General features: G+C 41.6%; 2 protein-coding genes across 4 annotated transcripts in view; one reads left to right on the top strand and one right to left on the bottom strand.

The window, feature by feature from the left end:
- The window catches only part of LOC116596359 (high mobility group protein B3-like), a 65,613-nt gene extending 46,047 nt beyond the window's left edge, over nt 1-19,566 (bottom strand). The window contains 4 exon segments of the mRNA XM_032353684.1: nt 6,827-6,881; nt 14,294-14,404; nt 17,509-17,591; nt 18,336-19,566. Of these exon segments, the coding sequence (XP_032209575.1) occupies nt 6,827-6,847 (21 nt within the window). The 5' untranslated portion in view covers nt 6,848-6,881; nt 14,294-14,404; nt 17,509-17,591; nt 18,336-19,566.
- Nucleotides 19,567-19,581: 15 nt separating this feature from the next.
- SOCS5 (suppressor of cytokine signaling 5) overlaps nt 19,582-23,291 on the top strand; it is a 115,736-nt gene continuing 112,026 nt past the window's right edge. For 2 of the 3 annotated variants that reach the window (XR_004287693.1, XM_032351849.1), the window contains exon 1: nt 19,874-20,128. The gene's annotated coding sequence lies outside the window, so the exon portion shown is untranslated. Of the gene's footprint in view, nt 19,801-19,873; nt 20,129-23,291 lie in introns of those variants that run through there. The other variant, XM_032351850.1, reaches the window with a different exon arrangement.

Below are 23,291 nucleotides of genomic sequence, written 5' to 3'. Positions count from 1 at the left end.
ACTAAATAAAAAAAGGCAAAGTATAGAAAAATATCACGATGATCCCACATTTATACATACATGCACACACACACATTGTATTTGTGTTAAAAATACTTGTAATAATATCTAAGAAATAGTTAAACTCCTTACTTTTGCAGTTGAGGTGGGACTAGGGATGGAATCATAGGGTGAGAATTTGCCAATTTATATGCTTTTATATGTTTTTAAAGTATGTGCATATTTTACTTTCATGATTTTTTTAAACCTAGTTTAAGTATTTGGTTTTTTTTTTTTAAATATTGGTCCTTTATACTCCTCTCAAAAAATGAGTAATAGACCACAGGTAAGACCTATTAACAGAGAAAAGGCCACATTCTTCCTTTATGAGAAAATGGAGTGGGCCTTTCTTTCCATAGACTCTCTGAATTGTGAACAAAAATGGTCACTGACTGTGGCTGCTTTTGGAAATCCCAAGTAATAAAAATCTATTCTTTCCACTCTTGGGTACAAAATCAAGTATTTCTGATGCTCAGTTTCTAAAGAAGTGAAGTCAAGTGCCTGACATGTCATAACAGATCCACAGTAAATATAGTGGAAGCCATTCATTCAACAACTACTTGTTGAAAACTATATAGTAAGCACTATGATATACACTGGGGATACAAAAGAGAACAAGAAAGATAAAATCTCTGCTCTCATTGAGCTTGCATCCCAATGAACATGTAAATGAGTATATCCTTCATTTATTCAAACCGTTTGCCTATTGGCTAAGATAATCTGGGCTGCTCATTGCCATATAGATAATGTAAACAAAAAAGCCATTAACTGATGAATAAAAGAGACCATGGGCATATAGATTTCTGGAGCACTTTTTCCCAAAAAATGTATTTTTGGTTTTGAAGATGACAGCCTCTTATTTCTATGCTATAAAATTAAGGGAAGAATAAAATAAGTTGAAGGGGTTGACAGCTCTTAAGATGGTTCCCAATGATACTGCTTCCCTGGTATTCTCCTCCCTTGACTATGAGCTGGTCTTGGTGACTTGATTCTGATAAATAAAATACTGCAAAAGCCAGTTCCAAGACTAGATTACAAAAGACTGACTGCCATCCTCCTTGTACATTCTCTTGGCGTTCTCTCATGCACTGGCTCTGAGGGAAGCCAGCTGCAATGCGTTGGGAGCCGTGGACAGGCTCACGTGACACATGGCACCAAACTGAGAGTCTCTGGCCAACACACAGTGAGAACTGAGGTCCTCGATCCAAGGGCACCGAATGAGCTGGGAGAAGGATTCTCAGCCCCTGTGACAAAGGCCTTGACTGCAGTCTTGTAAGAGACAGAGGCCCTTAGCAGGAGGACCCAGCTATGCTGTACTTGGATTCCCGACAGAAATAAACTGTGAGATAACAGTGTTGTCCGTCTGAGCTTTAAGTTTTGAGATATTTGTTACACAGCAATAAATAACTAATACAGTAGATTAAACCCCATCTCCCTTTGGAAGCAGACCACATAAGACCAAGACATTTGCCTTTGAGAGTGCTGTCACACAGGGTGGAAAAACTCAAGTCGTGGTGGTTTTTAAGGAGCGCACGCCTCTGTGCTGCTTTGCTTTTTGTTTCAACTTCTCTCCAGAGAGCTGACCTTGAGCTGACCTTGTCTTCTCTGAAGGCTCTCAGTTCAAAATGGGCTTTTTTTACACATTGATTTTGTCACCTTTTCTGGAAATGAGTTTTTTCAATCTCATATTTTATTTGAAAACTGCAATTTGCAAATATTTTAGTAAAGAATCATCCCAGACTCGATTTATTCCTTTACTTATTATTTTCTGCAGTCCTCTGCTTTTCTCTACTGTCTGCTTTCCTCTACCTTTCTTTAGAGCTTCTATTAATTCTTCCAGCTTTTGGTTGAAGCATAAGAAACTACTTGAGTAAGACCTCATTTTGCTCCCATATTTCAACATCCTTTTCTTTTCTTTTTTGGTGGGAACTCCATCTCTTATATTGTAGTCATTGTTCTGAAAGCTTTGTGTATGACTTCCTTTTATTTCTCATTTAATTAAGATGGAAGGAAAAAATTCCACTTTAAGAGATAGACCATATAACTACTTTTAGTAGTTTCTATTGGGAGAAGAATGTTTGCATTGCTGTTTCTAGAATTTTCAAAATACTTAGTTCTTTGAATAGCATAGGTAATCCAGTTCAGGAGGCTTTAAATTAGAGGGGGGTTTCCTCCCCTCAGACCCTAGAATGGCAATTCCTTGGCTCTATGGGAGGATTCATAAAGATAAGAGGGAAGGGAATATTTAGAGTACCATTTTACTTTGTTTTCCAAGTTCTGAGAAAGACTATTTGGAGTGAAGTATGAAGTGACTCAAGGATTATTTTGACTGAATCAAGAATATAGACTCTCCAAATTATAAATCATCATCACCATGATCATCACCACCACCGCCACGACAAAACAAACAGAAAATACATTACTTTTCCTCCTAAAATATTTAAAGAGAAAAGCCAGCCATAGCAGGAAAATGGCCTTAGAAGAACATGGTAATTTACATCTGCTACCAAGAAAAATACACATGAGATTATGTCCAGTAAGTGCTTTCAGAGATCCCAAAAGCAAGCAGCCTTTCCTGGAAGGTTTTCACTTGCACTGATATTTTGCCTCTTTCTAAGGGGAAAGATTTATACGATCTATTTTACTCCTTTCTAAATACGGCACAGCCCTGAAGCAATAGACGTCCTCTTCACCTGATAGCAGCAGTAACACCAAAGACAACTGCAAAAAGATTTTCAAGTTTTTATTTGTTTTGTTTTATTTGTTTTATTAACAACTTCAAGAAGGTACATGGTTCCCAGAGAAGCTGACCACAGACTTGGTCCCCTGGCTATGGGTTTTTACTTAAAGTTGCTCCTCAGGGCAACACAGACAACCTAAATATGTACACTTAAGGATGAGAGACACCCCTTTCCGACTTTAAAGAAAATATGCAGGGATTTGGGAGAAGGCACATGATGTTTTTCAAGGTGCCACCAGCCTTTCTCAGTCAAACATCCCAAATGAGAATACGTGGAGGCCAGCAAGGGTAGGTGCAGAAAAGGCAATGATAAGGAGGGCTGGCCAAAGTAAACCCATGGTGAATTCAGCCCTAGAAAGTGGATTTCCTACAGTGTGTTAAGACTTGTTTAGGCTTAGTTTTAATAAATGGTAAAGAGACACAAATTAAACTAGTGGCCAGCTTACCACTGATGATTCCTTAGAGTTTTTAGAGTATATAATTCAATTTAAACTTGAAGCCCCTGTGCTGTAGGGCGGACAGGAAATCCACCTCGGATAAGTGGGAAGTATCTTTTACACACTTACTGAGGGCTCTGGCAGGGACCAGGCATCTTAAGAAGTGCCAGGACCTCTGGAGGCTCTTGCCATCATTACTCCACATGAGTAAGTCCCAAAGTGCATTTCTAGAAAAGAGGGGCTCTTCAGCAAAGATGCAGCCTTCCTGAGGCATACATCTCAAGGGTACTTGCAAGAAGCAGGATGACATCCTTGCTGTTTCTGGGAGAACAGATCTCTTTAGTCTGGAAAATACAAGTTACCGCAAACTCTCCTCTCCTCATGGGTTTATCTGGAACCAAAGCTTGGAAGTCCAACCCCCACATCTCTCCTGAGGTAAAAACACGTAAGCCAGACAGAATGGGAGAGGGAAAGGGAAAAATACAGAGAGAGAACATAAATTGCCATTTCTCAAAAGTGTCTCTCACCAAATTCCTTTCATCTTAGTGTCTATTTTGGAGTCGAGGAAACTGAGACACAGGCATAATATAATGACTGAGGGCATACAACCCGTTACCAACAGAGCTGGCTCCCTCCGCTATATCCTGTGCCTCTTTGTTTTTCTAATTTCCAACCTCTGTTCTATTTGAAATTGCCCTTGTTAATTGGTACTTGTGTTTCTGCACCTAGAGTTTTAGACATATTTGGAAACTTCTTTTAAACATGTTGATCCGCTCAGGGCTGAATTATTTGTGACAGCAAGAATAACTCCACCCTGGGGCATATCCAACAGGATGAGGGATTCAGGAATAAATCATGTGGTGTTCCATTCTTCCTGGCTCTTGATGTTTTTACACAGGAGAAATCAGCTTCCCGGGAGCCCAGAGGCCTCAAAAGGCCAACCTAACGGTGTCTGTTGAGGAAGGAAGTCAAAGTTCACAGACACCCTTAGGGTGACCTTGGGGTACCTAATTCCTCCTGTGGTGGTGATATATGTGGAGTGGGTGATTTGGGAGGGGCAGGTTAATGAGTTATTTTAGGTAGTTGAGTCTTGGGTGCTTAGCATCTCCTGGCAAGGCCACATCCACCCACCTCCTCTGAAGGTCACTGTTCTGCAGCATCCAGGCAAGGAGCGGAAAAGAGGGTGGTATTGCTTCTCATTTTGAGAGTTATCATGACTGCCTCAGGGTGCAAATGACACGTTCCAATGGGCAGTGCAGGAGTGTGCAGGATTGTCTAGCTATCTCGTGTGGCACAAGCATGGCCTAATACTTCCTCATATTCTTTCTTCTAATAATGAATTGCAGAGAACGAGATGTACTGTTGTGCTTTATAATTCAGAGAGACAATACAGGTATTGGCTAACATGGTTTGACATGATCGGCTGCCTTTCTTTTTTTTTTTAAGCCAATCTGGCAGAAAAGCACTAGACTATTGTGGGAGTTGTACTGGCCCGTCCAACAGTCCATTAATCAGCGGCAACATAGCCAAGGGACCACGTTACTTCGCTGTAGCACAAAAAGGTTGTGGTTGTGAGTGGGCGGAGTGGGAACAAAGTTGTATCATTCCAGTTCTGATTGATTAATGCTGAAGTCACTGCTAAATAATGATTACCAGCCCCAGGCTCCACAAATCATTCACTGGGTGAAGGAGGACTCAGTTAAACAAACTGGGGCCAGTCAACACAGATTTTTCTCATGGTGGGGGTTGAGGGGCGAGGGGTAGGCAGAAGTGTGGAGATGGGAAGGGGAAAAAAACTGGATCTGACTGAATAAGCAAAAAGAAGTGCAGATGGGGTTCTCGTGGTCCCTTAAGTATTTGCCTTCTTCAAACTGTGGCCTTCTCCCCGCCTTGGCACTGCTGCTGTCTCTCCACTGTCAGGTTAACTCTGAATGCTACCATCATGAGAACTGTCTTCTAGCACCCCTGGGCCCCTCCCTCCAGATTCCTACAATTTAGCCAGATGGGAGTTACTACCAACTCTAATGACTTAACCCTCCCCTCTCTAAAGCTTTCCTTTTTTTTTTTTCCTTAAAGATTTTTTTTATTTGACAGAGATTGCAAGTAGGCAGAAAGTCAGGCACAGAGAGAGGGAAGCAGGCTCCCTGCTGAGCAGAGAGCCCGATGCAGGGCTCGATCCCAGGATCCTGGGATCATGACCTGAGCCAAAGGCAGAGGCTCAACCCACTGAGCACCCAGGCACCCCTCTCTAAAGCTTTCCTAACCAAATTCCCCAACTCTCCCTAATTCCTCCCTATTACTTGTACATTCCATAATGTTCTTCTTGTCCTTTTCTCCCCATATCTTTTTCATGGCTCTCATGTCCAAGTATTTTCATGCATGGAAAGATAACATTCTTCTACTTAGGTTAGATGACCTTTTCAAAAATGTTTGGTGTATTTCCACTAATCCTGTACATAGAGTAGGTAGGAGAGTAGAGTCACAAAAATGTTTTGGATAATATCAAGTTTAAATCTTGCTTTTCTGCGTGTAATTCTTTGAGACATATCCAAACAACAAATGGGGAGGCAAAATTTTAAGTTTTGAGTGAGCTCTGGTTGTCTTGGTGTCAGCAACCTCTAATGCTGTGTCTTGCCAGCTTTCCACTTGGTAGAAAGGTACTTCCTGAAGATGCACTTTTGTGAAGTCAGAACCAGTGCAGACTGAGCCAAATCCTGATTAAAATTCTTGCTGGCTGCTCCTCATGCTGGTAGAGTCCTTTGTCTTCCACTTGTTGGAAATATATCTGCCTGTTAATGTAAAAGAATGCCAGTGCCTTTTCGATATTACAAACTCACAGTGTTCCTCTTCAAGAATGCCAGCATTCATAATTTTTAAGCCTCAAACTCTCAAGAAATGGAAGCAATTGAGTTTCTCTGCATTTTAAAGTAGAAATGGTAATAATACGTAGCTAGAAATTTCTATGAAGTATGGATTGGCAATAACATTATTTATGCTTTCAAAAATGGGTTCCTTCTAAATTTATGGCTATGTCTCAGTCACAAGCTATGTTTCTAATACATTCTTTAACTTCAACCTACTTTTTTTCTTATCCCAGAAATTCTGAATAATTGCCCTGTTGCAGAAATTCACAGAAGCTTGAATAAAATGAAGTGTTTCAAAACTCAGTTTGACTTAAATGATTATGTATTACTACGAAGAAAACACTCTCAGTTGTAACATCTCTTACAGAATAGTTTTTAGATTTTCTAGATATGACAAATAAAGATTTATGAAGTACGATTTCACAAGGAGAAAAAGCATTTCGGTGGGAACTCTTTTTTTTTTTTGTAGGTAAAACAGGAAATCACAAGAGTTAAATGAACTTCTGTGGAAATCATCTGTTAATTTAATTGAACAAATGAAATCTATTAAACTCTAGAAAACCAAATACATGTTTGTTAGTTTCTAGTAATTTTTTTAAATTTTCCTACAGAGTTGTTGTGGGATCTGTTATTTTGAAAACATGCTATTTTAACAATGGGTTGTCAACAACTTGATCCTAGTAATACGGTAGAAAGGGTGATTAGATACCAGATGGCTTGGGTTTCCTTCTCATGCTGCCACTCACCAGGTTTGTGACAATGGCCATTTCTCTTCAATACTTTGGACCTCCATCTTCTCATCTGTTCAACAAGAATAAGAAACACCTGAACCCCTGACCTCTTAACATTGTTGTGAGGCTCAAACAAGGTCCCAGTTGTTAAATCATTTTGAAACTATAAAGTGCTATGCAACATGAGGCATTCTACTCATTATCACCTCAGAATTCTTCTCAGATTATATTGCCTCAAATGCATTATTTAGGAAAAGTACAAACTTGAATGCCATATGGAGTCCTTGTTGACACTGCAGATGTTGGTTAATTTTAGATTCTAAAAGAACAAAAGAACAGAAGCACTACCAAGCAAATTAGCCTCTCTTTAGCTTTTTCTTCGAAATCTCCTATTATACAAACACCAAACTAAAAATGGCAGGCTAAATATTATAGAAAATTACATCATTTGAGGCATTGAAATTCTGTATATCCAAGCCCTTTTGCAGAACACAAATTTATTCCCACCAAAGCACACTGCCAATGAATTTAATGTTATAAGATAAATTATGGTTATTTCTTCAAGGACCAAGTAAAAGAATTTTAATCTTAAACTTTAATTTTAAATAACACAATGCCAGGGAAAATGTAAAAATCCCAGAAGAGTCACAAAAAGGTATGAAATCCATTTTGGTGGTCATAGTCTCTCTCAGACTAACAGAAAACTAAACTAAGCTCAGTCAGTCCTGTGCTCTGATTCTGGAGACCATATTTACAGGTGGGAATTTCTCTGTTGAACAGGTGTGGCAGACATGCACATGACAACTGCTTTTACAGCTCCGTTAGTTTGGGAAGACCTGTCCTGATGGGCCTCATGTGTACCATCTGTAAGACATCCCTTTGCACCTTGTCAAATCCAACGTCCTCCTTACACATGCATAAGCAAGAGGTGTTTTTGTAAAGTATAAGGATGGCATCTGTCATTCTTTTTGTTTGTACACAATCCACCAACAAAAAATATTTGGAACAAGCTGAGCATTTTGTGTCTTCAAATTTTACTTACTTATTTAATTTATATTTATTACCTATAAATATATATGTATTTATAATGGGAGCAACGAGACAAAAAGTGCTTCCTATCAGAACATATCCATTAGATGACCTGAAGCAATTTAAAAATGGTCCTGTGAATATTCTGAGCCTATATTTTTTTAAAAAATTGAAGTGTAGTTGGCACACAATGTTGCATTAGTTTCAGGGGTGCAACACAGTGATTTAACAAGTCTATACTTTATGCTATGCTCCCACAAGTGCAGCTACCATCTGTCACCATACAATGCTATTACAATACCATTGACAACATTCCCTATGCTGAACCTAGATTTTCAGTACATTTTTCATGAATACTGCTAAGTCTGAGCACCTTAAGATACTGACATAATGTCACACTAATCAGAAATAATTTTCAGAGACCGTAAATGTTTCACCTATAAAGTATGTATTCCTCTAACAGAGGCAAAAATTTCAAAAAATGTTTCAACCAACATTTTAATAATTTGGTCAATATTATGTGATATGATATTTCAAAGTGTTCTCTGATGTGGACTGAGAATATTAAAAGCAAATCCAAGGAGTAGATTTTATAACACTGCTTATAATGGAGGCCGTCTAGGCTGATTATTTTAGTATTAAGTACACCATTAATCGCCTCCCTGTCCTGCCCATATGCTACTTCTTTTAGCACAGAAGGCCTAATAAGACAGGTGCTTGATTCCACATTACATAGTTTTCTCAAACTGGAACAAATATTAACTCCCCAAAATATTTTTCTCTTGTGAAGAACTTTGGATTACTGCAGATGATTACAGATCTGAACCAGAAATGGATTCAAACAACTTTCATTCACTGCTGAAACTGAACTGGAACTGACCCCCAAAATAAATTGGCTTAATTCCCTGTAAGAGCACTATGAATCAGGTTGCCATCTGTTCCTTTCCTTCTTTAACTTCACCAGTGGGCTGGGTTTAAGCACAGAACTGGAGAAGTCCTTGGGGGAAGGGGTGCAGGACTCTGGATTGGGATTTAGACAGGTATGCTGCAACGGTAGAGTCACTCCAAGTGCAAGAAGAGAGGAGTCTGGGAATTAGCTGGGGAAATCATGTAATTTGTCAAACCATGGGAACAACATAAGTTTAATTTGCCCAATTTTGTTAGAAGATACTGCATCAACTATAAGTCCTTTGCATGCCAAAGGTGAAAAATGTAATCCAAACTATCTTAATTAAAAAGATAAATTTATTGGTTCATGTAACTTAATAATTTAGAGGATCTAGTTCAGATGAAGTTTGATCTAGGGCTCAAACAGGGTGACCTAGGATTTGATCTCTCTCTCTTCATTTCTAAATTCAGCATCTTCAGTATTGGCTTCATTCTTAGGCAACGTCTTCATTACCCAATACGGATGCAAGCCACTCCATGGAGTACTTGTCTCTAGGTTCAAATTCAGAACCAATGTTCTAGGTCTAGAATGGATTACTGTGGCAAGAGAAATAGGGTATACTAGATGACCTAGGCTAAGGTTATATGTTTCACCCCTGAAATCGGGGCGGGGGAAGTTGTAGACATCAATCTTTTCCCCAAGTCCAGGGACTGAGAGTAAGGGAGGACCATAGCCCCCAGAACAAAATGAGAGTGTGGTCAGTAGAATGGATGTTCTCTACAGATACTCAGGGATTGGATGAACAAATAATTTCAGCATATATTTTTTCACTTAAGAGGGAATTCTGCTGATACAAAAAGGACAAAATAAGATTTACTATTATTTACATATGATACAATTGTCTACCTGGAAATCCCAGTGCCAACCAAAATCCAAAGAGAAGTTTTTTAAAAATTGACAGTTGTTCTAACTTTCTTATGAAAGAATAAATGTGTGAAGAAGAAGAAGGAGGGGAAGTGGGGAGGAGAGGGGAAGGGTAGGGAACAACAATTCTGGTTATATTCTAAAGAGAGAGTCCAAGTCTTACCAGCTAAGGGGGAAAAAAAGTAATGGCCAAAGGGAGGCTGTAGAATCTTTATGTGAGACATTTAAAAAATTTAAGATAGGGGTACCGGGATGGCTCGGTCCCTTCAGCCTCTGCCTTTGGCTCTGGTCATGATCATTGGGTCCTGGGATAAGTGCTGCATTGAGCTCCCTGCTCAGCAGGGCGCCTGCTTCTCCCTCTCCCTCTGCCTGCTGCTCCCCCTGCTTGGGCTTGCCCTTTCTCTCTCTGTCAAATAAATAAATAAAAATGTTTTTTAAATTTTTTATGATTATTCTTTTTTTTTTTTTAAGATTTTATTTATTTGACAGAGAGAGATCACAAGTAGGCAGAGAGGCAGGCAGAGAGAGAGAGGGGAGGAAGCAGGCTCCCTGCCGAGCAGAGAGCCCGATGTGGGGCTCGATCCCAACACCCTGGGATCATGACCTGAGCTGAAGGCAGAGACTTCAACCCATTGAGCCACCCAGGCGCCCCCAAAATTTTTTTAAATAAAAAATAAAAATGTAAGATAACTTCAATTACAGTTGGGACTAGACACGCTACAGAAACTAGACAGTTCTACAATTTGTAGTTTTTGTGATTCTCGAGAGAGAAAGCTTTAGAGCTAAGAAAAGCTTTCTGGATGGCTATTTGCTGTACCTTGTCAACTTCATGGTTTATTTTTAACACTTTCTCTCATGTTATAATTATTAAAAAAAACAAAAACAAAAACAAAACACCTCCACCTACATGGAGCCAAACTAAAGAGAAGTACTATGTGGAAAGATAATTTTATTTTCCAATAATGATAGTAATACAGGTGGGCTAGCTTCTTCAAATATATAGATAGATAGATATAGATACATATATAGATATAGTTAAAATTTTATATATATAGAGAAATATATATATATACATATGTATATATAGGTGTCTGTGTGTGTGTGCGCGTGTGTATATATATATATATATATATATATATTTTTTTTTTTTTTTTTTTTTCCTTAAAGGGCAGCTCTCATTGCCACATCACTTGTGTATATTTCTGCATCCATAAATGTTCTCCCAACAAGCTCATGTAAATTAAGTGTCCTAGAATTTTTCCATCCTGGTCTTATATACCTGGAATATAACAAATAAGAAAAAGTCTTTGGAGGGGGGTAGTATAAAAACAGCACATTTACTTTACATGGCCTAGTTATAAAACACATTGACCAAACCTACCCATTTCACCAAAACCATAAACCTGTTTTTCAAAAGCAACTATGGGAGAATGAAGAATTACTAAAAGAAATGAAAAGAAATGCTAACAAAAATGGCCGAGGAATATTTGGCCCTGAGGCTGGGGTAGCACTGGGAGCTGGCTGGGGCAGGGTATACCCTATAGTCCTCACCTTCTAACCTGTCATCCCCATCTGAGACTTCATTCTAGAGATGCTTCTACATGTTGAATGAAGAAAAATCAAGTATTTTCTAGAGCTTGCAATTCATTAACTGGAGCATGCTTCAACTGCATTTTAGTCTATTTTTTCTTCTTTTTAAAAACAATATGCCAACTATGGTTGGTTGCAGGAGAGCAGATTAAATGTTTTTTTAAATTCCTTATTGGAAAAAACATAAAGGCATAACTGACAGGCTGAAAAATGAGGAACTACTCTCTTGGTGGAATGCAAGAGTCAATGGAAAGCTGAGGTTCTAATTTGGAAACCTAGTCACACTATCTCAGAACATTCTTTTAGAAGATATTATTAAAGTATTTGCAAGACTCCTGAGGATTTATCCTAAGGCTATACCTGCAGACATATGTGCTGGGTTATACAGTATAGGATTGTTTGTAATAAGTAGCAAAGACTGGACACAGCCCAAGGATTCATCAATAGGGGAATAGTTAAATGAACTATGGCAGATCCTGCAGTGTAATGCTATGCAGCTGTTTAAAAGAATGAGGAAGCTCTCCTAGTACTGATAGGAAAGGTCTCCAAGATATATTGTTAAAGGGAAAAACAAGATCCAGATCAGAGGATAAAGTAGGCCACCTCTTCTGTAAGAAGCAGGAAGAGAATAAATATAAAGACTGCTTGTATCTGTGTGAACAAACACTAGAAGGATACATAGAAAAAATCCATCTAGTTATCTCTACCTATCCAGGTGGGTGGGGTACAGAAGTGGGTGAAGGAGAAGGAGAAGATAAGACTTTTCATTATATCCTTTCTTATTTGGATTTTTGAAATGTGAATGTGTCAGTGGGTCAAATAGAAGCTATTAAATACCAAAAAGAAAAAAAGCTTGAGAGAAGTCATTCAGGAGCCATATGGTAATTTCATAAATGTTGCAGCTGCAATTAAAGTGAAACAAAGCAGAACATATCCTCAATCAAGGGCATACTGTTGGTAGGTTTTGAGCAGAGGGCTGCAGCAGAAGCCCAGACCCTATTGTTAGCTGGGCACCTTGCCTTTCTGTCCATCCTGACTCTTACTTTCTCCATAGCTTTCTTTCCCGTCCTCTTACTTTTTTTTTTTTTTTTTTTAAGATTTTATTCATTTATTTGACATATAGAGAGAAAGAGCACAGGCAGAGGAGAGGGATGCGGGGCTTGATCCCAGGACCCTGGATCATGACCTAAAGTGATGGCAGAGGCTTAACCAACTGAGCCACCAACTGAGCCACCCGCCCCATTCCTCTTCTCTTCAAAGTAGTAACAAATCGGAGACCCTGGCAGATGCTGCTGACAGCTACTATATTTATAAAGAGTTAAGTTAAACTAGAGTGTGGATTACTGCACACATCTCACAGGTGTTGAGAAATTCTCCTACTTATCTTCCCAAGAAGGCAGGACTCCTGGTTCGGTTGGCTAAACTGGGCTAGGGAATCCTTCTTGATGTGCCATAACCTATATGTACTTCCGTAATTGTGCTTAAAACGTCCTACAGCAGGGCTCCTGGGTGGCTGAGAGGCTCAGGTTAAGTGTCCAACTCTTGATTTCTGCTCAGGTCATGATCTCAGGTTCCTGAGATGGAGCCCCGCATTGGGCTGCATGCTCAGCACAGTGAAGCCTTGAGGTTTTCCTTCTCTCTCTCCCTTCCCACCACCATACCCTCACTCTCCAAAATAAATAAAATCTTCAAAAACAAAAACAAAACCTCCTACGGAAGTCATCAGTGTAGGAGGTAGGAGGCAATCCTCCCAGACGGTGACCTCTTGAGGCCAAGAACTCTGTCTTATTCACGGACCTTTGTATTCTCAGAGCCCAGGGCAGAGCCCCCACAGGTACTATGTGAACTCAGTAAACTGAACTTTTATCCACCTAATGGCTTTGACCATAACCCTGAGCCCTCTTGAATGTCTTTCCCTTACTGTCATTAAATCTATCAGTAAGTCCTATCAGTCCTATTGCCAAACATACCCCAAACTACTCTTCACCATCCTTAGCACCACCCTAATTCAGACCAACATCTCTGCTGACTGAAAACAACCAGTCTACCTTCTAATCCTTTCTCCTACTGTCCCCAGAATATAGTCTCCATATGCAGTTAAAGTGATCTTTTAAAAACCAAATCAGGGACGCCTGGGTGGCTCAGTTGGTTAAGAGTCTTTGACTCAGGTCATGACCCCGGGGTCCTGGGATTGAGCCCCGCATGGCATTGTCTGGGCTGCTTGCTCAGCAGGCAGCCTGCTTTTCCCTTGGCCTGCCATTCCCGGTTTATGCTCTTTCTCTCTCTCACTTTCTGACAAATAAATAAACTCTTATTTAAAAAATCAAATTTTATCACACTCCTGCTTAAAACCCTTCAGTGGTTTCCAATTACAATTAGAATAAACATTTAACTCTTTACCTGACCTTGCAAGCCCCCTTGACCTTGCAAGAGATCTGGTCCCTGTCTGCTTCTTTGACGTAGCCTCCTACCACGGCCCTTCACTCCCTCCACTCCCCACCGGCTGCCTTTCAGTTCCTTGTATCAACTTGGTCTGCTTCTGTCTCAGGGCTCAGGACCTCTCTGCTCTTCCTTTCACCTGCAAGGCTATCCTGCCTTCTTTTTGTATGCTTGCCTCCCGTGTCATCACTGATGCTCTACGGGCTTCCAGAGTGGCTTTCCCTGACCACTCCAGCTACACCCGCCCCGTCCTCCATATTGCTCTATTTGTAGCATCTTTAACTGTATAGATGAACATCTTTACTGCTCCTGCATGCTTATTGTCCCCACGAAAACATAAGTTTTGTGAAGTCTCTTGTATGCCACTGTATGACCAGGGCTTAGAACAGGGCTGGGCACATAATGACTCTAAAAACTTTTTGTCAAATAAATCAAAGTGCTTAAAACTAATGATAGAATATTTATTTCCGTTCCTTAGAGACCTTTCAATGTAGCTATTTAATTGAAAAGGCAATAAACAATTATAAAAAGAAGTGAGGATGTCACGATTGGCTTTTGAAGAAACACAGAAAATAGTATTAAGAGAGTTAATTGAGAGAATATGATCCTACCAAAAATGACAACTTCTGCCATAAACCAGTCTAGGCAAGGAGTAGGCCTAGATAGGCACTGCATCTGGTGGATGGCCAGATACTGGTTTTTGCGCTCGAGAAGTTCAAAATCTATCAGAAGATACAAATGTGTAATTATAACATGTAATATCCATATACTGCAAACTATGTTCACATTTATAATTACTTGTTTGATCACCACAAGAGTCCTATGAGGTAGGGCATTATTATGGTTATTGTTAGTACCAACTCATAGATTCAATAACTGAAGCTCAGAGAAGTTATGTCATTTGCTTTGGCTAATACAGCAAGCGATGAATGAGATTTCTAAGTTAGACTCAGATCTTCTGACTCAGCTCTCCTATTCCATTTAACCACTATGTCTATTCACCATGATAAATGTATGTGCAACATGATATGGGGGGAGTCAAGTGTAGCAGAGAGAGACTGTGTATCTGGAGACGTCTGGGAAGGCTTCATAAAGGAAAGTCTTATAAATGGGGCTGTGAAAGGGAAGCAAGTGTTTTCAGGTGGAGTAGGAGGCACATTTCAGATTGATATTTGATGAAAAGCATAGAGGGATGAAAATGGATAGCCGGCTCTACGTGGCAGGGAGCAGAGGAGTCCAGATGGGGAGGTTGGGCCATACCATGAAAGATTTTCAGTGTCATTTTTAGGCAGTTGGGCAATCCCTGAATGCAAAGGATTGAAACAGTCAGATCTAGGTTTTCAAAAGAAAATTAAAGTGGCAGATTGGTGGATGAATTGGAGCATGAAGAAGCAAGTTCGGAGGGTTTTTTGTTTTGTTTTGTTTTGGTTTTGGTGATCTTGCAAGCAAGTGTCTGAATGAGAATACTGAAAATGCAAAGGGCTGATTTAAAAATGTTTGTGTGAATAAGACTCACTTCTGGGGAGGTGTAAGAGGGGGAGAAGATTATACTTAAAAATTTCTAGCTTACATGACTTGGTAGATGATGATTATGTCAACCAAACTAAAGAATACAGAAACATGATTTCAGAAGGGAATCAGAAGTAGGGGTTTTCTTGTAGCAAAGATAAAGCACAGTCTGCTTCATCTTTCAGTTTCGCTTGGATTGAGGTGCCTGTTTGCAACATCCAGGTGGACATGTCAAGCAGGCAGCCTTGGGCCTAGACTTTGGAAGCAAGGTTGACTGGAGATCTAAATTTTGGAGTCATTAGAATACAAGTTGTATTAAAATTCCTATGCAAAAGGGTTCAGGGGCACTTGGGTGGCTCAGTAGGTTAAAGCCTCTGCCTTCGGCTCGGGTCATGATCCCAGGGTCCTGGGACTGAGCCCCATGTCGGGCTCTCTGCTCTGCAGGGAGCCTGCTTCCTCCTCTCTCTCTCTCTCTGCCTGCCTCTCTGCCTACTTGTGATCTCTGTCTGTCAAATAAATAAAATCTTAAAAAAAAAAAAAAGGGTTCAAAGGAACTTTTTTGGGGGGGAGGGAAATTTCTATTTCACAATTATGATAGTGGTTACAAGGGCATACACATCTCACAACAGATCAGACCGTACATTTAATATGAGTGCATTTTTAAAAATCTTAAATCCCTTAAAAAGTACTAAAAATAAAAATGAACTTCCTTGTACAACACAGTAAGTTCTAAACAAACTGTATTTAAAAACTGTTAATCAGAGACTCATGGGTGGCTCAGTTGGTTAAGTGTCTGCCTTCGGCCCAGGTCATGATCTCAGGGTTCTAGTACTGAGTCCTGTATTGGGCTCCCTGTTCGGCAGGGAGTCTGCTTCTTCTTCCTCTGCCTCTGCCCCCTACTCGTGATGTCTCTCAAATAAATAAATAAAATCTTTAAAAACTTGTTAATCAATTGTTTTAGAAAAAACGAAGAGAATGGAAAATTGTTCTACATGTATCAGTTAAAAACAAGTGATTGGCAGCAGGGAAAGCTGCCATGGTTTTGGCTGTTCCAGAAGCCAGTGCTAGATGTGCCAGTTTATGGGCAATTTGGGAGTTCTCTATTCAAAAGCATATTCCCTCCCTAAGCCACCCTCCTCCATTGTCAACCCACCCTGTACCACCTGGGGTGACTTCTGCATTTGGAGTAGCTGAGACAATAAAAGTACTTGAAGAATATAATATGACATTGCTGAACAAGAAATCTGTCCTTATTGATTGATTTTAGGCTTATGGCCAATTTGGCTTTCTCATTTGGCACCATTCTCTCAACATCACTTCTGAATTGTCCTTTCAGTGCTCAGCTTAAAATCTACTTTGTATGATTCAGTAGAAAGAGGGAAGTCTGATGCCTATATTCATCTATCAGTGTGGACACATCCACCATGAATATACAATCACCAAATCTGTATATTTATGTTGGAATCTCAGTTCTGTTATTTACCTAGTCTTTGAGACCTTGAAGAAAATGAGGATAATAAAATCTACTTTTTGGGGGGAGGATAGGAATTAAGTCACATAGCATATGTGAAGGTGCTGAGTATGGTGGTGAGTAGGTGCTCAGTAAAAGGCAGATGTCTTGTCAAAGCCTGACTATACTTTCTGCATTAGTTAGCCCATACCATAAATTTCTTGAAAATAAAAAGTTTTCTGTTCTCTATATCCCACCCTAACTAATACATTCTCAATAGACCCTGGGAAATGATATTTGGGAAGCTGGATGGTCAAGAATAAAGTTGAAGAAGATTTACACAATAAATCATAGGGGAGACCATTCTGGTGAGAGGAGAAGAAAGGAACTTGATTCAAAGGCAGTGGCAAAGGTCCTTCTTCACATTTCCTCTTCCCATTCATTTAAATTTTTATCTTGCCAAAAAGAGGGGACAGAAGGTCTCGTCTTGACGAGCGGAGCTGCAAGACTGTGTGCCAATACACCTGGTCTTGATTCATGCCAGCTGGGAGAGGAGCTTGGCTTCTCAGTGTTTTACTACTGTGGTTTCCTGGGCTGGGCAGCTGGGTGCCTAATAATGATAAAAACCATAATAATACTTCATAATTATGCACTGCCCTTTGCCAGAACTTGGATTTAATTACAATGACTATGACAGAACTGGCAACATCTCACTCCCTGTTGGGGTGCAATACCCAAGGGCCTGGAAATACAAAGTGAAGTGGCAACTGCAACCTTCTCCTGCAGGGCCTATCCTGGCAATTTACCCAGAATGCTCTGGGTTTAAAGCTCATCATCAGAAACAAAAAGTACTTTTAAATTGCTCACATGCACTTGGCACTCTCAAGTAAAATAGTGTTTACGAAGCAACTACTGCCACTCACGGGGCACAGCATCATGGAAGCCCGGACCTGTAAGGAACCAAAGGAGGTGACTTCATTCATATCCCCACCCCTTCCCGTGAGGTACCACTGTCACTATACTCTAGTAGCTAAGTTCATGGATCTTCCCATTCTGATTTGGGCTGGAGATGTTTTTGTGGCAGCTTGGTTCAGGTGTCAGGAAATTCACCATTTAACACTCATTTGTGAGCACCTATTCTGAGCCAAGGCACTGTGGAGGCACCAAGATATATATAAGGTACAATGGCTCTAAAGTAGCTTATCTTCTAGTAGAGGGATTCATATTCAGGCAGCTGTAATAGAGAAGGAAGTCATGGCAGATGAAAGGGAATAAAATTAAGTCTCCAGGTGAAAGGCTCAGGGCCATTCCCTTTTTGAGAATAAAAAGGATGAGAAGATGTGGGGTGAGGGTGGGGAGGAATTGAGATAAAGAGACAGGCAACAATTTAGGAGGTTTTTACAGGTTTCCGGGTTTTGTTTTTTGTTTTTGTTTTGGCTTCATAGCACTTATTACCCCCTGAGTTATCTTGTCCATTTATTAGTTTACTCATATAATGTTTATCTCACCAACCTTGTCACTTGGTTCACCACATATCCCGAGCTCTCAAACAATGCCTGGAACATAGAACAGTGCTCAGTGGCTTAATGAATAAGTGACCCAGGTGAGGCTCTGGTTGTAGAAATGGAGAGGAAAGGGCATCTAGTAAATATAACCCACATGACAAAATTAGAAAAGGTAAGGGAAGTACTTACAGCAGTGAGGGAGAAGCACGGAGGATTGCACCCAGGTGCTTGGTTCTGGATTTGTTGGAGTGGATGGGGACATTATCAAAAAGATAAGGAGCAGAGGAAATGGAGCACTTCTGAGGGTATTTGAGTTCTGATTTAGATAGGTCATAATAAGGTTCAAGTGGAGATGTCCAAAAACACTTATCTGGGCGTCATTAAAGGTACACTCAACCACCAAAGTGGTTAGGTCACCAAGTGTGCGGTAGAATGTCTACGCACCTACTGAGGTGAGGACTGAAAATCAGCTCTTGGGACTCTCTTAACTAGCCGACAGATAACAGATTTAGTAAGATTAATAATCTTTTGAGTGTTTATAGTGTCAGGCAAACTGGGGAGAGGGGTGCCCTGTGGAGGAAAAAAAGCTTAAAGAGGGATGTATAGTCCATCCAGTTTCCTGCAGGAGAGATCAAATAAGAACTTAAAAGTGACTTTGAACTTGGTTGCATGGATGTCACCGGTAACCTTAAGAGGAGCACTTTCCATGTACTAGTAGGGAGTTTAATTTAGGCTGTACTTAAATCATGAATTGAAATACAGATGAGCGTTAGGCAGGGGCTCACAGGCAAGTTGTTTTTTGTTTTGTTTGTTTTTGTTTAAGTTAGGAGGCGTTGGAACGTGATCATGGTATGGCCCAGACAGAACTGGCCAGGAAATTTGCGAATGACGACGCGGTTTCCAAAACGCCAGATGTAAGGAGTTATCCTGGCGTCACAATGCCTCAACTATTCTTTTACCCTTTCAGCCATTTCTAGGGCGGGGGCCCTTCCACATAAAGTGCGGGCAAAAAGTGGAGGACAATCACCCCTCCATCAGATCTGAGTCATGTTTGTGACAGCAGGGAGTAGGGATGGGACTACGTGAATTAAATGAAATGCCCAGGTTCCCGTGCATTTTGGAATTCAGTGACTGGGTGGCTTCATGCTGGAGGGAGCTAGGGAGACTCATTCACATTTTCCGGCCCGGCACTCACACCCTCCATTCATCATTTTTCCTTTCCATTTCCCTAACAGAGTTGAAGCCAGGGACAAAGCTTTCTTCCCTCTCCCACCTCAGGTTGACCTTCCGCCCCCAAGCCCACCGCTAGCCCTTCTCCGGCCACGTGACCCCCCTCAGCCCCCGTGACTCGCAGCCTCCGACCCCTCCCCTCCGGCTACAGCCCGCTTTACCCCGCCCCTCTAACCCACGTGACAACCTCTTTCCTACCTGACTGGCTTCTCCCTTTCCCCCCGGCCGGACCCGGCCGCCGTCTCAGCTGCCCGACTCCAAAATGGCAGCCGCGCACAGCGCACACCCGAGCGGCTGGACCTCCCTGACTCCCGGGCCGCCCCCCTCTCTCTCTCTGCCTCCCTTCTTCGGCCTTCACCTACACGCCTCCGGATTGGCCGCTAGGAATCCCGCCCCTCCAGTGCCCCGCCTGCTATTGGTCACGGTAGGCTGCCCTTCAGAGAGGCGTGCCCCCGCCGCCCCCCGCCCCGGGAGGTATTTTCCATTCCGGTGGGGGGTTGGGGGGAGGGGGGAGGGGAAAGGGTAAAGGGGGGAGGCGGCCGGGGAAGGGGGTGGGGGCCTGGCGGGGGCATCCGGCAGAGCTGGGGTCCCCGGGCTCCGTCCAGAGGAAACGAGACTGCGCTCGATCGGGCAGTTGGAGGGGACGGGACGGGAGCGGCGGGCGGACTCGCCCTCTCCGTGACTGCGCCGTCCGGGCCCGTCCGCCTGGCCGCAGGTGCCCCTGGATGAGGCCGCCCCGCGCACCGGGACCGGTGAGTGTCCCCGCGGCCCGCGCCCGGCCCGCGCTTGTTCCCGGCCCCCCGCGCCGCCGTTAGCGGCCGCCTGCGGGTCCTCGGGTGCCCGCGCCCGGCGCAGTCCGCCTCCGGCCAGCGCCTCCACACCCCGGGCTGAGGCAGCGCCGGCCCTCGGGCCGGGAGGAGACGGCGGGCGGGGGACGGCGAGTTCGGGCCGCGAGCCCTGTGCAGACCGCGCTGCGCGTAGTGGGGGCTTGCGCTTAGTAGGCTCTCGATGCATTTCTGATGAATGATTTTTCTGGTTGGAGGGACGTGGGGCGCCTAAGGGGAAGGGGGTCGTTCGGAGCCTGTAGGAGGGAGTTCGTGATAGGGGTCGGAGGGAGGCCACCGGAGACTGCGGGGGCAGTTAACGCGTGCTGCGGGGAAGGGGCCAACTGGCCAGGTCACTTGGGCTCTCGGGCTCCGATCCGGGGGGTCTTCAAGGTCGACGAGAAGCGGTCCGCTGGGAGATGAGAGAACTGGGGAACTTGGATGGGGAAGTGACCAGAGCACCTCCAGGGCTTTAACGCGAGGTGGAAAGGGATGCGCAGGCGGCCGTTGGAAGACCCTTCTGCAACTACTTGGGCTCCTACGATTCTTTGGTGCTGGGATTTGGGCATTCAAGTAGCCGAAGCGAACTGACTTTCTGGGGAGGGAGTTGCATTTAAAGAAGGATGCTAAGAAGCAGTTTAAGTACACATGTCGATTTGGTTCCAAACTTTGGAAGGCTGGGGGACTGGATTCACGAGGTGATTTCTGACATTTATTTTGGCATTCCACCCGGGAGGAGGCTTGCTGCTGGAGCTTGTCAGTTACCCTTTATTTTAAAATGTATGTACATGTTTGATGTTGTTTTACCAGTTACTAGTTTTGCTGGAAATGCTCATAACTGTACCTTGAAATTCTTGCAGTCGCCGTTATATCCGCTGAATATCCTTTCTTCAGGTCTCTGAACCTATAGCTGTGGCTTACTTCTTCCTGACGTAACATTTAGAGTGGACTGACTATACTGTTAGAATTTGCTACTTAAACTTTTAGTCTACAAGATTATTAAGTAATTCACATGCTTTCTGTCCCTTGCTTTTAAGTGTTTCTTTACAAGGTCAACTTTAAGTATTGTGCTGAGAAGATGCTGGTAATGTAGCAGCTCTAGAAAGCAAATCAGGATGAGCTTTCTAACAGTTCAATATTAATGTCAGATGCTTAATTTAATTTTAGTAATCTTGTATTTGCATAACACTCTTGAAAATGGGTTAGGACGGTAGAAAATGCATACCAGGGTCAGGCTGTGGAGGTCCACAGATTCAACCTCTGGCATCCCTTTGAGATTCTTCAAGTCATTGAGAAAAGGAAGCTAAGAATTGCATAGCTAGATCTTTTCATCTTTTAAATATTTTCTGAATCACATGTATGTTATCTGACTAATTCCTCACAATTTAAAAAAGGGAAACCTTTTTTTTTTTTTTTTTTGTAGGGAGTACTTAAACATATCTGAGAAAATTTGTGAATGATATGTTGCTCTGTAACGTAATTCATCAGAGAAAAATGTTCTCCAAAAAAGTACTAATATTTTCATTTGTCACCTTTTTAGTTTTTCAATAACTGATGGATAATTACAATTTTTTCTCCTTGTCCTTGAATTTTACTGTTCGTCCTTAGGGAGAATGTACTGGCACACAAAACAGTAGCCTAAAATATTGAAACCTAACACCTTTTAGCATTATAATGGCTTCTACATTGTTCACCTTGAGACTCATCTATGGTAAACTAGTGGTCCTGAGGGCTTTCCCTTATCATCTTAGTTAATAATGGACTGTTTTCTCCTTTTGTAGAACCAGGGAAAAATAATGTTTAATGCCTGCAAAGTAATGATAATAGCTAAATAGATGGAGAATGGGAAGCTTGGAAAAAAAGATGTATGTACAAGAGTCACGTTTCTTTTAGAGGTGGGAGAGTAGGCGGTGGAGATGATTATTTTGCAGGTCAGGAAACCAAGGCCCAGAACCGTGGAAAGGGACTAAATTGGTAGTTAGTGAGAGAGCCAGGATGGGTGGGCAGGTCTCCGGACTCTAGTCCAGGGTTTTTCTACATTATCACATTCACACTGTTTATTTCTAAAGAGTTTCAGTGCCAACTGTAAATGGTTTTTGGATTATTTGTGATGTTGTTCTCTGCTAAGGATGGGGAAGTTTGAATTGACTACATTGATACATGAAATGATATAAAACAGGATAAGCTTTTATTGAAAAGTTTTAAACAATATGGCTCATTGTTAGTGGAAGTGCTGATATTTCTTTTTCATTGGAAAGAGACAAACTGTCATGTCATCTAGATTAAAATATTAGATGAGCTTGGAGCAGGCTTGTGTTCTGTGATTTTTATGCTAAAACTTAATTGCTTACAAGATCTTCAGAATCCAAAAGGTTCCTGTATTTTCCAAGTAAATTATATGAAAATTATTATTCTCGGTAAATGTAGTTTTGTTATGTTAAAATGGGCTTTAGTACCTTTAAAAATAAGAGCAATAGTAGAATTACTTGACAATTATGAAAAAAATTTCTATCATAGTTGTAATAGAGAACGACTGACTTTGTATTTCAGCGGCTTAATAACATCGATGTCTGGCAGATGATTTAACCACTGTGTACTTTAGGTTTCCTTATCTGTAGAGTGAGGGTAGTAGTAAATAACCACCTCATAGGAGAGTAGTGAGGATTCAAAGTGTTTCTTTCCTTAGCACTCAGTAGGAGTGCAACAGATATTGGACACTATTCTTTATGGCTCATTAGGTGTGTACAGACACTTGTGTGCCCATTTGTTTCTTCACTATTAATGAAGTCACTTTGAGGCTACCAAAAACTCCTAGATAAATACATGATCACCTAAGAGTCTATCTTACAAGGCTTTTAGTGCAGCTGATGCCCTTATGTTTGTTTTCTCCTTCCTCTGCTTGTCTTGCACCTTTAATTAGGTATGCGTATCAAGTTAGAGTGAGTGTGTCTGATTTTCTAAATGTCATCTGGAAACCCTTGTTGCAGTAACATTATTCTAGAATCAAAATACCAGTAATAGATTTGCAGGTATTCTAGTGAAAATGCGGTGAGTTCCAAAGGCTTACTGGGTAAGATTAGGTAAGGAAATC

The sequence above is a fragment of the Mustela erminea genome, chromosome 7 (assembly GCF_009829155.1).
Source record: "Mustela erminea isolate mMusErm1 chromosome 7, mMusErm1.Pri, whole genome shotgun sequence".
Classification (NCBI taxonomy): Eukaryota; Metazoa; Chordata; class Mammalia; order Carnivora; family Mustelidae; genus Mustela; species Mustela erminea.
Note: the sequence above shows the minus strand (reverse complement) of the source record. Positions and strands in the feature narration are given on the sequence as shown.